The sequence below is a fragment of the Sorex fumeus genome, unplaced genomic scaffold, assembly GCF_029834395.1.
Source record: "Sorex fumeus unplaced genomic scaffold, SorFum_2.1 ptg000129l, whole genome shotgun sequence".
Taxonomy (NCBI): domain Eukaryota; kingdom Metazoa; phylum Chordata; class Mammalia; order Eulipotyphla; family Soricidae; genus Sorex; species Sorex fumeus.
Genome location: NW_026606186.1, coordinates 7,911,818 through 7,928,466, shown reverse-complemented (window position 1 = coordinate 7,928,466; position 16,649 = coordinate 7,911,818). Strand labels below are relative to the sequence as shown.

Genomic DNA, 16,649 nt, shown 5'->3' with positions numbered 1-16,649 from the left:
CTAATGGGCACACTTATTGATGAAAAAATATATCTCTGAAACAATTTAGAAGAGAGAAGTTTATGCTGTAGTTATTGTGCATCAATGTAAAGAGTTTTATATTATATAAGGACAAATGACTAATGTCTGATTGTGAATGTCCATGTCTTTATCATACTAAATTACGGAAATCAATATGGCATGATGAAAAGGTATACTCCTCCAACACTGAGGCTTTTCATTGCTTGTTTATTTTGTGTATAATAGTTCGTACAGTAACTTGAAATGAGCTGTTTTTTATGGTATATTGTGGTTAATGCATCCACATAAGTGATTTGTGAACAAAAGTCTAGGTAAAACTTAATACTTTCATATAAAATCTGTGTTACTCTAGTATGACTCCCCAGGTTCTTAACATTTCCCTCTCACTCACTACCAGAAAAAAAAGAGCACATGAAGAGGGAGAATGAGACCAGAGTTTCTGAGTTCCTCCTATTGGGTCTCCCTGTACCACCAGAACATCAGAACTTGTTCTTGACACTCTTCCTAGCATTGTACCTGACCACGGTACTGGGGAACCTGCTCATCATGCTGCTTATCAGGATAGACTGTCGCCTTCACACCCCCATGTACTTCTTCCTCAGTTTCTTGGCTTTCAACGATGTGTCTTTATCATCTGTCACGGTTCCCAAGATGTTGGTGGACATGCAGAGTAATCACAAGTCCATTCCCTACTCAGGGTGTATTTCTCAGGTATATTTTTTAATATTTTTTGCTTGTACTGACAATTTCATTCTTGCAGTGATGGCATATGACAGGTATGTAGCTATATGTCAGCCACTCCACTACACCATGATCATGAGGCAGGAGCGATGTATCTCATTAGTATCTTGGTCCTGGCTCTTCAGTTTTTCACATGCAGTGATGCACACCCTGCTCTTAATCCAAGTGTCCTTCTGTGGTGATATTACCATCCCCCACTTCTTCTGTGAACTCTCTGCATTGCTAGAGATAAGCTGTTCAGACATTTCACTCAATAAACTTGTCATATTAATAGAAGGAGGAATGGGTTTATGTATTCCATTCGTTTGTATCATGGGATCTTATATCTGCATATGGGCCACTGTCCTGAAAAATCCTTCTGCTAAGAAATTCTTCAAAGTCTTTTCTACCTGTGGCTCCCATCTCCTAGTTGTAGCTTTATTCTATGGGACCATTGCAGAAGTGTATTTTTTCTCTTCGCCATCCATGTCTGGTAGTAAAGAAATAGCTGCTTCTGTTATGTATATGATTATTACCCCCATGCTGAACCCTTTCATCTACAGCCTGAGAAACAGAGATATAAAACAAGCACTAAAGTTGTTTGCTAATAAGATGATGTTCTTTAAGTCTGAATGAGATGAAAATATACATACAAATGAATAAGGAATCTCTTATACAAGAATGGATGTTCTGAGAGCTCAGATAAAACTATTCACACCCACACATATCGCAGAGAGGTTGGTATTCCCATATCCCACTCTGCTGACATAAAACAGGTTTTATTACCCAGACTGACTGATAAAGAAAATGATAAAGCAAAGGAGGCTTACATAAATTATGATTTCAATTTTATTTTATTCTGACATTCCAATTATAAATTTTTAATGTTTGCTTTTCATTTCCTCTCAAGTATGGATTTATATCCTCAGAATCTCTAAATTGCCATCAGATAACTTTTTTGTCATTTTATCCTCACTCAAGAATAACTGGAGGGGGCTGGAGCAATAGCAAAGCAGGGAGGGCATTTTCCTGGCACACGGCCGACCTGGTTTCAATTCCCAGCATCCCATATGGTCCCTCGAGCACCGTCAGGAGAAATTCCTGAGTGCAGAGGTGTAGAGCCAGGAGGAATCCCCTGTGCATCGCTGGGTGTGACCCAAAGAGCAAAAAAAAAAAACAAAGAAGAAAGAAATAAAAAGAATAACTGGAATTCCCCAACTCCCCAGAACTGGAGATAGCCCCTACAATAGTTTTACAGTTTTAAAAGAATTTATTTTTTTTTATTAAATAAGTTTCAGGATACAATTTTTAAAACTTTCTGTCTCTATAATATTTCAGGTACTTCAAAATTAATTCTGATGGGGGTGTCAGAAATCTTCTGTCTTGATTCAGGTGGCTATTTAATGTATATATGACATGTCTAGAAATTGAATATGATATGTTTTTTAGGTTTATTCACTTTCTTTATGATATGACACATTATAGAGATGAAGGAATTAAAAAAATCCATAACTTCTTGATTGAAAGGTTATTATGAAATATCTACATATATATCTAAGTTACACAAATAATGGAATTTTGCAATTTACAGTAGATGTAGGTGACATGTAAAATATAAAAATAATGTACACAAATAAAATGTAAACACATATGTGAGTATATTCATGCATAAACATGTAAAGATATAAATTACAGGTCTTTATATCATTTATACATAAATAGAAAATGAGTCCCATTGCTGTGGTGACCAAATGTTTTCATTTAACCTATTTGATTGTTTTCCTCTCCTTTCTAATAATTTCTGCTTTTCACTTTCACTCTCAGTCATTTAAACAAAAATTTTCTCTCTCCTTATATCAGTATCAACATTAACATTATGTTAACATAATGGATAATAAACTCTCCAAATCCATCACTCCAAAGTATGCTAGTTGGCACAAGTGTGAGTGATAATAAAGACTATGGTCTGAGTTAGTGTTTGAGTTAGCAAGGCCACTCAGAGTTGTTCAGAAATTAAAGTACCTGCAAGAATAAATGAAGATTAACTTTGAAGGACATGTAAGGGACAAAACAGTGTAATGACACTGGATGCAGTAGTATCTAATATAAAGATACAATGTAGTCTAGAGTGAAAACAGAACATTGAAAAATTACATATTTATGAAGGTTTAGCAACAATTAAAACTCTAAAAGAGTTCCTAAAAGTACAACTATCACAAAACAATACAATTTTAAGTCTTTCTCTCTGTCCAGAGCAATGTTGTTGTGAGTGGGGAGCTTCCTTCGCATGACCTTGACCTGGGTGTGATTCCAGCCAGACTACAATATCCCAAGCACTACCTGAATTATCCCAAAGCAAAGAGTCAGGAGTAAGTCCTTACCATAGCTAGGTGTGCCAAAACCAAAGAGCGTGAGAGAGTGAGAAATAAAGAGAGGGTGACACACACACACACACACACACACACACACACACACACACACACAAGCTATATGCTATTTACAATAAAGGACAATTCTACAAACAATCATAGACAAAGTGAAAGGTGAAAGGTGAAAAGTGAAAGATCTACAAAGTGAATGATAATGACAGAAAAGCCAAAGAAGCTATTTCATAAGACAAACTTTCAGCACAATATGGCATCAAGAGAAAGTTATGGAAACCACATAATTATAAATATGCCAATACATCAATATATAGTTTATTAGAATATATAAAACCATTATAGGAATACAAAATAAACAATTATTGGCCTACATTGAGGGGAATATTTATGGCATAACAAAATAGAAAATTTTAAATGCATTTACAACAACAGATAAATAATCCATAGAAACTTAACAAGAAAATAATGATCAACTGATGCATTAAAAAGATCTTACTAACATAAATATATAGACTATTAAGGCAGAACATTTCATCCAAAAAAATGGTGCTTTGGTGGTGGACAAGGCGTGATAACATTTTCTCTGAAATAATATAAGCATATAAGAATTTATTCTTTTGCTACCAAGGTCACATTAATAAGTTTTTATTTAAAAAGCAACTAGGGACCAGACTGATAGTACAGCTGGTTAGGTGCTTACTTTCATGCAGCTGAGCTGGGTTCAATTCTCAGGACTCCAAATGGTCCACAGAGTATTACCAAGACTGATTCCTGAGTTCTCAGTCTGGGATTAACCTCTGAACATTACTGCTGTGTCCCCAAAACAAAACAAAAAAACCCAACCGATTGGCAAAAGAGATAATACAGGGGGTTAGGCACTTGCTTTGCATACAGCTGACCTAGGTTTGATCCCTGGTACATATATGGTCTCTGAAGTACTATCGGGGTACACTCCAGAGCAAATTCAGGAATAGGCCCGAAGCATCACCTAGTGTGGCAAATTCCATTCTCACAAAATTAAGCAAAAGTATACACCTTCTTTTCATGGGTTTATGGATAAAGCCTATATTGGGACATAAAACAATTCTCAATAAATATAAGAAAAGTGAAATCAAATCGGGTAAATTTTTTGTACTGATGAAACCACAAATCAATCATAAAAGGCTGGTTAAGAGATCAGAATAGTGGAGATGATATAACATAATCCTGAACATTAATGGACTTGATTAAAGTATGAGAAATTAAAAATATGCAAAAACAAAGGAAAGTGAATGGATTATCTCCTTAATCACTGTTACTGTCCTTCCGTTGTTCATTGATTTGCTCGAGTGGGCCCAGTAACGTCTCCATTGGAGACTTTGTTGTTACTGTGTTTGGCATATCGAATACGTCACGGGGAGCTTGCCAGGCTCTGCTGTGCGGGTGAGATACTCTCGGTAGCTTGCCGGGCTCTCCCAGAGGGGCGGAGGAATCGAACTCGGGTCGGCCATGTTGGCTGCGTGCAAGGCAAACGCCCTACCCGCTGCGCTATTGCTCCAGCCCTTCTCCTTAATATCTTGGCAAATTCACTAGGTATATGATAAGGAACTAGGAGAGCCACTTCAACAAATGGGACAACAGGATAGCTGCATTAAAAATTTTTTTTAAAGTTCTGAATCTCTCTCTACCATGTAGAGAATTAATTTTGAATGGATTAAAGACCTGGATATTTGACCCAGATCCATAAAGTAAATCAAGGAAAAATGTCACAACTTTCCCTGATCTTATCTCAAGAAACAACTTGACTCAAACCATTGGCAAAAAAGAAGAGCTGATAAAGACAAAGGAGACCACATCAGATTATGAACTTTTCCACAGGAGACCACATCAGATTATGAACTTTTCCACTTCACGAGAAATGACTAGAGGGATATGGTGAAAAGAGAACCCTCATTCTCTGCTGTGGGGATGACTTGTTCAATCTCTACGGAAAGAAATATGGAAATTTATTTTTGTTAAATAAGAATAGACTTCCATGCAACTGAGTAATACTGCTTCTTGACATCTATCCCTAAACTATAAAAACACAAATTTAAGAGGATATATGAACATTATAATCATTGCAGCATTTCATATAATAGTCAAGATATGGAGTCAGCACAAATGGCAACTATAGATGAGTGAGTCAAGAAGCTGTGTGATATTTACATTATGGCAACTTGTGTAACTGTAAGAAAAGATGAAATCATGCAATTACTTACTACATGGATGGACCTGGAGGGTATCATACTGAGCAAAGTCCAACAGAAGGTGATGAATTGGATATGGAGTGATCTCTCTCGTGTGTGTTTTAAGATATCTAGAAATGAAACAAATAACAGAAATGGAGAGATAGCTCACAGAATTGAGTTTAAGGGGACAGGGGAGTGTCTGAGTGAACTTTGAAATATTGGCGGGGGAATATGGGCATTCTGGTGGTGGATAAGTAGCTAAAAATATATATGCATGAAACTTTAATTAACATAATTACAATGTAAAAATTAATCAGTTTTATGATTGTGAAAGTAAAAATATCCTACTGGCAGAAAAATATTCACTATGCACACATCTGACAAAGGGCTAACAAGTGAGCACTCATAAAAAATAATAAAAATAAAAGAACCCTACCTACCAACTAATTATAAAAAAGCAGAACAAACACTTCCTCAAAACATACAGATGGCCAATAGGCGTATGTAAAAGTGTCCTTTGTCACTCATCATGAATAAAATGCAAAGCAAATGGCAAGAAGATATCATCTAACACCAATGAGACTAACATAAACCCAAAAGACTAGAAATAACAGCACTGGTGAGGGTGAAGGAAAAGAAACCTTCATCCACTATTGCTGAGCATGTCCTTTTCTTCAGTCTTATGGAAAATAGTACAGACTTCAACACATTGAGATATGAGCTTCCATTTGACTCAGAGATTTCACTTCTTAGCATCTGCCTCAAAGAATCTAAAAACTTTCATTTGAAAAGATGTTTGATCTTCTAAGTTTTTTTTGCAGTACTATTCACAGTTGCCAACATATGGAAGCAAGCTAAGACCTGAGAACATATGAGTGAAAAAGAATCTATCCTATGTATACCCAATGGAATAATAGTTATCTCGAGAAACAATGAAATCCTGCAGATTATTAGCACTGGAATGGGAATAGAAGGTATCATAATGGAGGGTAAGAAGTCAAAGGCAAGACAAATAACAAATAATTCCTCTCTTCCTGTATCACTGTATCACTGTCATCCATTGATATTTGAGCGGGCACCAGTAACATCTCTATTCCTCCCAGCCCTGAGATTTTAGCAGCCTCTTTTTACTCCTCTTTTCCCAATGATTGGAGGCTCTTTCAGGGCCAGGGGAATGAGATCTATAGTTACTGTATTTGTCATATCGAATATGCCATGGGGAGCTTGCCAGTCTCTGCCTGTGCAGGTGGGATACTCTCAGTAGCTTGGCAGGCTCTCCAAGAGGCATAAATGGCTAAGAAGTGTCTTTGCCACGGCAAAGTGGTAGCAGGGTCCGGAAAGTGGCCTGGAGCATGACGGTGGTTGGGCAGTGGAGGTCAGCTGCTGAAGCTGGGGTGGGGAGGGCTCTAACCCGCCCCACAGCCTGGCTTGGAGTATGGTGGCATGGTTCTGGGGGCCTCCTTTTATACTTCAATCTGGGAGGAGCATTCATGAGTTCTGGAGGGTGGCCAATGAGGAGATTATCTTGTGCCAGCAGTGTGTGACTTATGGGTATAATCCCTGAGTCACGGAGACTAGGGGAAGCAGGCAGAGGATCTCTGTTTCGGTCTCTTCCCGTTGAGTCCAGTGTCCAAGGTCATAAAGTTTCGCATTATCTGGGTTTCGTGGGACTACATACATCGCTGGGGCTATAGCACAGCGGGTAGGGCGTTCGCCTTACACGCAGCCAACATGGTTGACCCGAGTTCGATTCCTCCGCCCCTCTCGGAGAGCCTGGCAAGCTACCGAGAGTATTCGATATGCCAGACACAGTAACAACAAAGTCTCCAATGGAGACGTTACTGGGCCCGCTCGAGCAAATCGACGATCAACGTGAGGGCCTTTACCTTACCTTACCTTACCTTACCTTACATTCATGTATGACGCTTGGCCTGAGCATCCGAAAAGTGGCCTGGAATGTGGTGGTGGTTGCACAGTGGAGGTCCTCTCTTATTTGAAATAAATTTATACATATTAACAGAATTTTAAAAGTAAGCAGTGGTGACATATCCTGATAATCTAGCTGCAGAAGTGAATTGACTAAGAGACGGCTTTGGTGACAATGGATGAGAGAGGATCTCAAGATGGTGGTTTAATGACAGTCTGGTTTGGGGTATTGTGTGGAAACATGTATACCTGAAACAATTCTTTTAAGAGTATTATATATCACAGTACATACCTAAAATTCAAGTTTTAATAAATTACAAAAAATATATATTTAAAATAGTTTATTCGTGTACACAAATAATAAACATTTGAAAGAAAATATTAGAAAATAATTCATTTGCAATTCTACACAAGGAATAAAATAGCTAGAAATAATCAAATTACTTAATGCCTATCTGGACCAATTTAAATATTAGGAATTTTTAATGAATAAAAATTAAAGGAATATAGGAATATAATTAAATACAAAATTTAAGTTAAAATAGCTAGAAGATACATGGCAGAAAATCCTTCAATGAATAAGCACACATTTTAAAAGATTTGTTGTAGCACTGTGATCCAGGAATTAAATTATGGGAAGCTTATAAATCATGGGGCTAAATAATTTTAAAATTATTTCTAAATTAAGAAAATACATTTTATTTCTTTGAAATGGAATATATTTTCTTATAGAAATGCATATATCACGATTTGTAAAAGAAAAACTTGAATATTGGACTGCTAAAATCGTCATTATATCATTCTGGGTAGTAGTTTTAGAAAATGTAAGAATAAGTCACAAAAGGGGAGAGATACTTCTTTTTTTATGTAGGAGTACTGCTATTTACTCAGCCACTGATTAGCTAATTTAATTACTTTTTTCATATTTTATAATGTTATTTATTGAATCACCATGAGAGCAGTTACAAAGCTTTTGGGTTTAAGTCTCGGCCATAAAATACCCATCCCTTCACCAGTGCCCATTCTCCACCACCAAAAACCTCAGTATACCCCTACCCTACCCTACCCTACACCCTCCCCCACCTGTGGGGCAGATGATTTCCACATTGCTCTCTCTCTCTACTTTGATCACATTCAATATTTTGGCACCAGACCTACCATTATTATTTGGGATTTTATCCCAACACTCAGATCTGCTGAAAAGGCAAAAGTAGACTTTTTTTTCTATTACTGGTTAAGAATAACATATGATGCCACGTGGCTGCAGTAGTGGCTGCGCGATTTTGAAATTTCAAAATTTTAACACTTAAATCTGGAGGGATTTCTGACAAAACCTGCTGGGTTCTGATATTTGTTCCTGAGTCTCTGGGATCATGGCTGTTAAGCAGCTTGATCAGGAGCCAGAAAGGCTGTTCATGGGTGGTGATGGGACGGGGATGAAGGGGCCGGCTCCACCCCCATCCCATGAGGCCCCGTGTGTCTCATCACTGAGGGCCCAAACCTGACTGTCCAGTGGCCTCTGGAGGATGGCGGCCACCAAGCCGCCTAGGGGGAGCCCTTTTCCCCCTGGGCTGGCCCGGGGGAGAGATACTTCTAAGTAATAATGAAATCAAGGACTGGTATCCAAAATATATAAAGAATTCTACAGTGTATTCTCTTTTAATAAAATTACTGAACTCTCACCTTTATAAAATGTATAAAAATTTCAAAAACTCACAATAAAATTTAAAAAAATAGTCTAACGGTGCCAGAGATATATTAGAGAGGGTGGATCTTTGCTGTGCTTTGAGATTGCCATGTGTGATACCTGAGTTCAGAGGCATGAGTAAGCCCTGAGAACCCTGAGATATGGTCACCAAATAAATAAAAATGTTAAATAGGAAATAGATTGAAATAGATGTTTGGCATAGACAAGTGTTTAGTGCATTAAGTATTGAATAATGATAGCAAAATTATAAAGCTATCACTCCACATTTACTGTAACGTTACAACTATAAAGTCAGATCAGAGTAAATGTTGATCACACCTATGTGAGTGTTGATTTCAACAACAGTAACCTCCAGAAGTTATCTGAGGGATTTAAATTCTTTTATGATATTTGCTAAAATGGAGAATGATTTGATAAATATGAAAAATGGAAGAAGTTATTTAAAATTCTCATCAAATATGTACCATATGTTCTAACTCCTTCATCTTAAATGTGTACCCATAAGACAGAAAGCTAATATCCTTTAAAAAGTGAGTTATACAGCTACAGCTTAATTTTTGTGGACCAAATCAGAAACAAGAAAATGCAAAACAACCTTTGAATATACCCAACTTGGTGGATCTCAAAATAGCACACCAGTGAAAAGCTTAGGCATTCTATAGCATGTACTACTGTCAGTCCTTTAATATAAATTTTAGGGAAAATTACACTCTTTGATAGAAATAAAATAAGAGTGATGTTGGCTTGGAAGCTGACCTCACATGCTGGAGGAAAAGATAGAGAAGGAACCACCAAGTAAAGGGTGCTTAGAGGGTCCATTCGGGATGGACATGCGAGCTGAAAGTAGACTATAGACCAAACATGATGGTCACTCAATACCTATGTTGCAAACCAGAGCACCCAAAAGGAGAGAAAGATCAAAAGGAAATGCCCTGCCACAGAGTTGGGGTGGGGTAGGAAGGATGGGTGGAGGTGGTGGGAGGGATCCTGGGATCATTGGTGGTAGAGAATGGGCACTGATGGAGGGATGGGTACTTGATCATTGTATGACAGAAGCGTAAGTATGAAAGTTTCTAAGTCTGTAACTACACCTCACGGTGATTCATTTAAAAATAAAATTGGCGATGGTCTAGAGTCTTGGCCATTTTGGTGATGCGGAGGTAAGGCTATACATAAAACTATAAGAATCAACACTTCTGTGAGAATGCAACACAAACTATAACCATCCTACTTATTATCATGTCTATAATCTGCTTTTCAGTGTTAAACATGGATCTTTGTTACATCCACCAAAATAATTCAATTTAGGACTGATCGGCTTCGTTGTGGTGTAAAAAGACATCTATCTTTTTATTCATCCTCTTACTCAAGATTTTGCATACTTGAAATTAATGTTATGTAGAATAACTCCATTGACAGTTTTGTTGTAAAAGAGTGCAGGCTTGGGTGAATTCTGTTCATTTGCTGGTAAAGCCTTTATTTACTCTTAATAACTTAGTGCTAATTTTTTAGAACAGTCCATTCTGGACTTGTTCTTATTTTTTCCTGTTTATCATTAGATCACTTCATCCTATTTTTAACCTCTAGAGTTTCTGCTCAGAAATCTGAAGATAATCTGATGATATGTCTCTGTTGTTGTAGATGTTTTTCCTAGAGTCTTAGCTGTGTTTCCTTTAGCATAGACTTTTGATAATTTTTAAATAACATAGCTTTCTTTAGGTAGTTTAACATTTAGACAAAAATAAGTTATTTTGTTGTCTTTATGGACTTGAGTGGTAGTTTTCCAACATTCAGTATTTTTTACTTTATAAAGCTATCTATGCCTAAATTCTTCCTCATTCATCATCCGCAATACCCATTATCTTTACATCTTGTTTTGCAATGAAGTCTATTAGTTATTACAGAGTTTTATTGTGCTTTCTGCATCTAATTATCTACCGGGTCATTTGATGCCTTAGACTCACTGTATATCCTGCTTATCCCTCCTTAAAATTCAAATGACAGTTTATGCAGGGTAATGGACTCCGGGATGAAAATTGCTTGTTCGACTGAAACCAAATCATGAGCAGTTTTGTAAATAAATAAATAAATAAACAAATTTTAAAAAGAAAATTGTTTATTTAGTGCTTTTTTCATTTTCTTTTTTTGGGTCACACCCGGCAATGCACAGGGGTTATTCCTGGCTTTGCACTCAGAAATTACTCCTGGCGGTGCTCAGGGAACCATATGGAATGCTGGGAATCGAACCTGGGTTGGCTGTATGCAATTGCTGTGCTATTGCTCCAGCCCCTATTCAGTGCTTTGAATATGTCATTCCAGTCTTCTCTTGCTAATGCAGTTTCATATAGAAGATTTGTTGTGATTCTTATGTTTATATTTGAGATTTTCTTTTCTCTTGATGCTTTAAATAATCTCTCTTCTTAGTTCTTGCCATTTTGATTGAGATGTGTCTTGGGGTTATTCTATTTGAATCTATTTTGTACAGTATTCTGTGGGTCTCTTAAGTCTGTGAATAACTCTCCCTCTAGAAATTAGGGAAGTTCTGAGATGTTAACTCTTCCACAAGTCTGTTCTCCCCCTTTTGCTTTTTCCTATTCTAATATTCCTGTACTTCAGAGATCATTCCTCTTGGTGTTATATATTAAGTATCTTACAATATTTTAGATTAATTTACTTCTCTTTGCCACTACATTGCTCACAAGTAGTGTTTTTCTTCAAGTTTGTTGATATGGTTCTTACGTTCAGAAGTCTGTTGCCATTTTTAGTTTCATATTTATTGTGTTTATTTTGTATTTATTTTGTGTTTATTGTATTCTTTAAAAAGGTAAAGGCCCTCCCGTTGATCGTCGATTTGCTCGAGCAGGCCCAGTAACGTCTCCATTGGAGACTTTGTTGTTACTGTGTCTGGCATATCGAATACTCTCGGTAGCTTGCCGGGCTCTCCGAGAGGGGCGGAGGAATCGAACTCGGGTCAACCATGTTGGCCGCGTGTAAGGCGAACGCCCTACCCGCTGTGCTATCGCTCCAGTATTCTTTAGTTCCTTCAATTCCATTCATATATATTGTTTCAGACCCTGAATAAATTATTATATAAGTTGATTGGATTTCTATCTTCCAATGACTTCTTCATTTCCATCAGCTTCGCATAGAGTATTTATTTGAGGCATTCTTTTTAAGGTTTGAGAATTTAAAAAAAATTCCTTATTAAAACATCATGACTTATGAAATTGCTCATAAAATTGTTCAAAATTGTTATTGTCATTCAATGTTCCAACACCAATCACACTAGCAGTGTGACCTCCCTCTACCATAGCCCCGATTTTCCCAAGCCTGCCCCATTTGCAGGTATAAAATAATTTATTTTATATTGCTACAATTAAATAGTTAATGGATTATCCAAAAATATTTTAGTAAAAGAGAAGTTGTGAAAATTATTGTATCTCACCATAGGGTCATTAAACCATGTCTGAGGATTAACCAAGCTGTTTGATGCTAATTGAAACTTCTGTGTTATTTTTTATTGAGTATTGTTGTTTTTTATGTTAGTTTCCCTTCAAATTGGATGTGCTCATAGGAATGCCAGTATTGTAGAAGTTGGAGGTACTGTGCATCAACAAATGTAGCCGCATGCTCCAGAAACTCTGGGATATATAAGTGGGCCGTTAGTTTACATGACAGTGGCTGTGGGATATGGGTATGTCTGCTAGAACTTCTGGAAATATGGTGGTAGGGCGTAGCCTGCCCCCCATCACTCTGAGAAGACCTCACGTTCTCAGCCTGAAAACTGGTGTACCTGGAATTTTCATCAATTTGTCATCTCTGCAGAGATTAGTCATGAAGCAGTAGAGTTGGGCCCTTGGCATGGCATCCGCTGTGGAGTGCGAGTGTGGCTACTATGACTTCCACAGCATGGGGATTTGAACCCCCCACCCCCACACCTGCCTCCTTAGGGCACTGCAGAGTTTTCACAGCCTGAAGAATTTTGAGGAACTCAAGAGCTTGCTTGAACTTCTGTCCCTGTGCATCAATACAGCTGAATTCATTAGCTTTCCCATTGTTCTTAGATTTTTGAGGGTGCTTACAGAGGAGCTTTAGGTTCTTGATTATCTGAGTACTGACCTGATTCCCTGCGGTTTCCCATCTGCCCTTAGAGTGTGTGCAGTGAGTGAAGGACAACATACATACAGAGGCTAACAAGCCCCGTGATAATGGATTTCTCTGTGGTCCCTGGGGGATTAAATTTTTTTCTCTGGTAGTGTGGAACTAATTCATAGTCTGGTCAGTGCAACTGGATTGTAGGAATTTAAATTGGCAGCAACTAGTGGGTCTCAGAGGCAGTATATGGGACAGAGGCCCTCACCGAGAGGTTCTCAGGGGGGTTGTGCATGGCTCCTGGTGCTAGAGCTCTCTTGTTAATCATGCTTTTCCCTCGATTGTCCTTCAGAAAGTTCACTGCATTTACTCTTCTGGGACTTACTCTCCTGATAAGTCATGAATGGACATCACAGGCCAATAATTTCCCATACCCTTGTCCACTTGAGTGCCTTGCAGTGATAGCTTAGGACAGGACAGTGCTGTAAATTTCTTATAGTACTGCAATGAAATAAAGGACTTTTTTCTCTTTGTGTGAATTAATTGTAAGTAAAGAAAGATTAGAGATGTGAGAATAAAATCAAGACATAAAAATGGAAGCATCTCTTTACCAAGATGATCATACTCATTTTATATATGCAGATATTAATGATATAAATATAACACATTTAAAAGTTAGTTCATACCTATGCCTGTATTTCACCTATGTGTGTGGCATTATATTTTCAAAGCCACATATTCTTGTAAAATGAAGAAAGTTTCCACTGCCAAGACAATTTGGAAAAATTGTGATCAACCTTCACCCAAAGCCTATCTCTGTGTTTTTTTTCTGGAGAAACTCATGTTCTCTCTTAACACAGCTCTCTTTCTCTCTCTCTTTTTATTTCTCTCTCATCCTCCTCTCTCTTTTTCCCCTCATATTTCTCTGAGCTGCTTTGTTTAAGTAAAACTATCTTCACTAAAAATTATATAGATCATATACAAAGCATGTTTTAAAATTTTACACAAATTTACAAAGATTATGTAATTTTATACAAATACCCACATGCCACATAACCTTTCCAGTCTCAGGATGACATGTTTTTTTATTTCTCCCAGTAACGTCTCCATTTGTCCATTTGTCCTTGTCACGTGCTAGCATAGCCCAATGGCATATTGTGGGCTCTTTCAGGGTAAGGGGAATGAGACCCATTATTGTTACTGTTTTTGACATATCGAATACATTATGGGTATCTTGCCAAGGCTCTGCAGTGCAGGCAGCATAGTCTCGGTACTTGCCAGGCTCCATGAGAGGGAGAAACTGCACCACTCTCTTTTGGAAGCTTTGTTTAATAGTCTCTCGATCTTGACCATTGATGAGATTACATGGCGCTAGTGGCAGTTTGTGGATGTGACTGCTAAGCCACTGGAAAACTGGGGATCTGGGTGGAGGGGGCCCAGTCCCCATCCAAGCAGGCTTGGAAATCTCAGTCACGAGTCCCGTATACCTGGGTTCCTCTGCTGTTTCCTTCATGAGTGAGGCTCGTCTGGCTTGTGGAGAATGGAGACATTACTGGTGTCGCTTGAGCAAATCAATAAACAATGGGATGACAAGTGATACAAGTGATTTCTCCTACTGAATTTTCATACTACTGAGTAATCATAAACAAAGTGAATACATAAACGAAGTGAAAATAATTAAGGTGTGTATCATTTAAATTTTTTTTCACACACACATACTCACATATATCCATTGTCATGACCACTGTAGTTATCCATTGTAACTACCATATGCATCAAGATATAAAATACTACTAAAGTTTAAAAATAATTTATTTATTAGGAATAACAGAATTATTTGAACTTGGTATGATTCCTTTATTGTAAGTAAATCCAAAGAAGTCATTGAAAGATTGAATAAGAATTTCAGAATTTTTTAACTGGAAATCTGATTTATATAAGCTATTAGGGTTTTTTTTTGACAATTGTTAGATACATCATTTCCTGAATCCTTACAATATAAAGAAAGAAAGGGGAGCATTTCTTGGAGAGTAGACCTGGGGGAGTTTTGTTCTTTACTTCTGTTTTTTGTATCTTTACTATTCTCCAAATCCCAAGATCTAAACATGCTGAAATAAGATACCATAGTTTCTAATCATTGCTCAGTAAATGTCAGTCACTGAAGTAATTCTGGGCAATAAAACCGGTGTATATTAGCAGAGGGAAGCAAGAATTTGTCAATATCTCAGAGATGTATGTGAACACAAGTTCAACTGAACACAAAGAATAGAAGTCTTAGTACTATAGTCTCCTTGATTATTTGAATGCATGCTAGTTAATACATTCACATTACGTTATTTGATTAGCAGGACTTGACTTTCTTAGCGAGCAAATTTAGGGCTTGTTTTATATCTCTGTTTCTCAAGCTGTAGATAAAAGGGTTCAGCATGGGGGTGACTATCATGTACATCAGGGATGCAATTATGTCTTTACTTTTTGTGACAGATGAGGAGGATAAAAAATAAACTTTAAGAATGGTTCCATAAAATAAAGACACAACAAGGAGATGGGAACCACAGGTGGAAAGGACTTTGAAAAATTTCTTAGCAGAGGGATTCCTCAGGACAGTGGCCCATATGCGGATATAAGTGCCCAAGATACTGATGAATGGCACATAAAAAGAAATCCCTCCCTCAATGAAAATGACCATGTCATTGAGTGAAATGTCTGAACAGCTTATCTCCAGGACTGGAGTGAGTTCACAGAAGAAGTGGGGGATGGTAACGTTGACACAGAAGGAAACTCTGGCTAAAAGGAGGGTGTGCAACAAAGAGTGGAAGAAACTGAGGATCAAAGATGTCGCTACTAGAGCAACACATCGCTCATGTCTCATGATGGTTGTGTAGTGGAGTGGCTGACAGATGGCCACATACCTGTCATAGGCCATCACTGAAAGAAGGAAGTTTTCAGTACAAGCAAAGAGTATTAAAAAAAACACCTGAGAAATGCACCCTGCATAGGGGATAGATTTGTGATTCGTCTTCATGTCCATCAACATTTTGGGGACAGTGACAGATGAGAACGTCACATCATTGAAGGCCAAGACACTGAGGAAGAAGTACATGGGCGTGTGGAGGCGAGTGTCCATCCGGATCAGCAGGATGATGAGCAGGTTTCCCAACATTGTGGTGAGGTACATGACCAGGAAGAGTATGAAGAACGAACCCTGACGTTCAGGTGGAACAGGGAACCCCTGGAGGAGAAATTCAGAAACTCTGGTCTCATTCTCTCTCCTTGTCATTCTGCTTTTTTCTTCACTGAGGATGAAAGAAACGGGAATTGTATGGAGAATGAGTAGTATAACATCATACTAAAGCCAACTCTTTATGAGAATATTAAGTTTATTAAGTTTTAACTAGTCACACGTGGTTACATGAAACATAGTTTGTACCATTCAGGTTCCAATGGTACACTACACTCTAATATCACTAGTAATATTTCATTTTGAAAGAAGAATTTTTTTAATATACAAATGCTTTTAGATTTCAACTTTTCTAACAAAAGAGGATAAATATGGAGAGTATCATGCTAAGTGAAAGGAGTCAGAGA

At 37.6% G+C, this 16,649-nt stretch overlaps 2 protein-coding genes across 2 annotated transcripts; one reads left to right on the top strand and one right to left on the bottom strand.

Annotated features, from left to right (window-relative positions):
• Positions 1 to 432: 432 nt before the first annotated feature.
• LOC130045731 (olfactory receptor 1J4-like) lies at positions 433 to 1,377 on the top strand. Its single transcript, XM_056138568.1, has one exon. The coding sequence runs from the start codon at positions 433 to 435 to the stop codon at positions 1,375 to 1,377; it is 945 nt and encodes a 314-aa protein (XP_055994543.1).
• Positions 1,378 to 10,545: 9,168 nt separating this feature from the next.
• LOC130045730 (olfactory receptor 1J4-like) lies at positions 10,546 to 16,341 on the bottom strand. The gene is made up of 2 exons (XM_056138567.1): positions 15,413 to 16,341; positions 10,546 to 10,573 (listed from the first exon to the last, which is right to left on the bottom strand). The coding sequence occupies exons 1-2, from the start codon at positions 16,339 to 16,341 to the stop codon at positions 10,546 to 10,548; spliced, it is 957 nt and encodes a 318-aa protein (XP_055994542.1).
• Between the last annotated feature and the right edge of the window lie 308 nt (positions 16,342 to 16,649).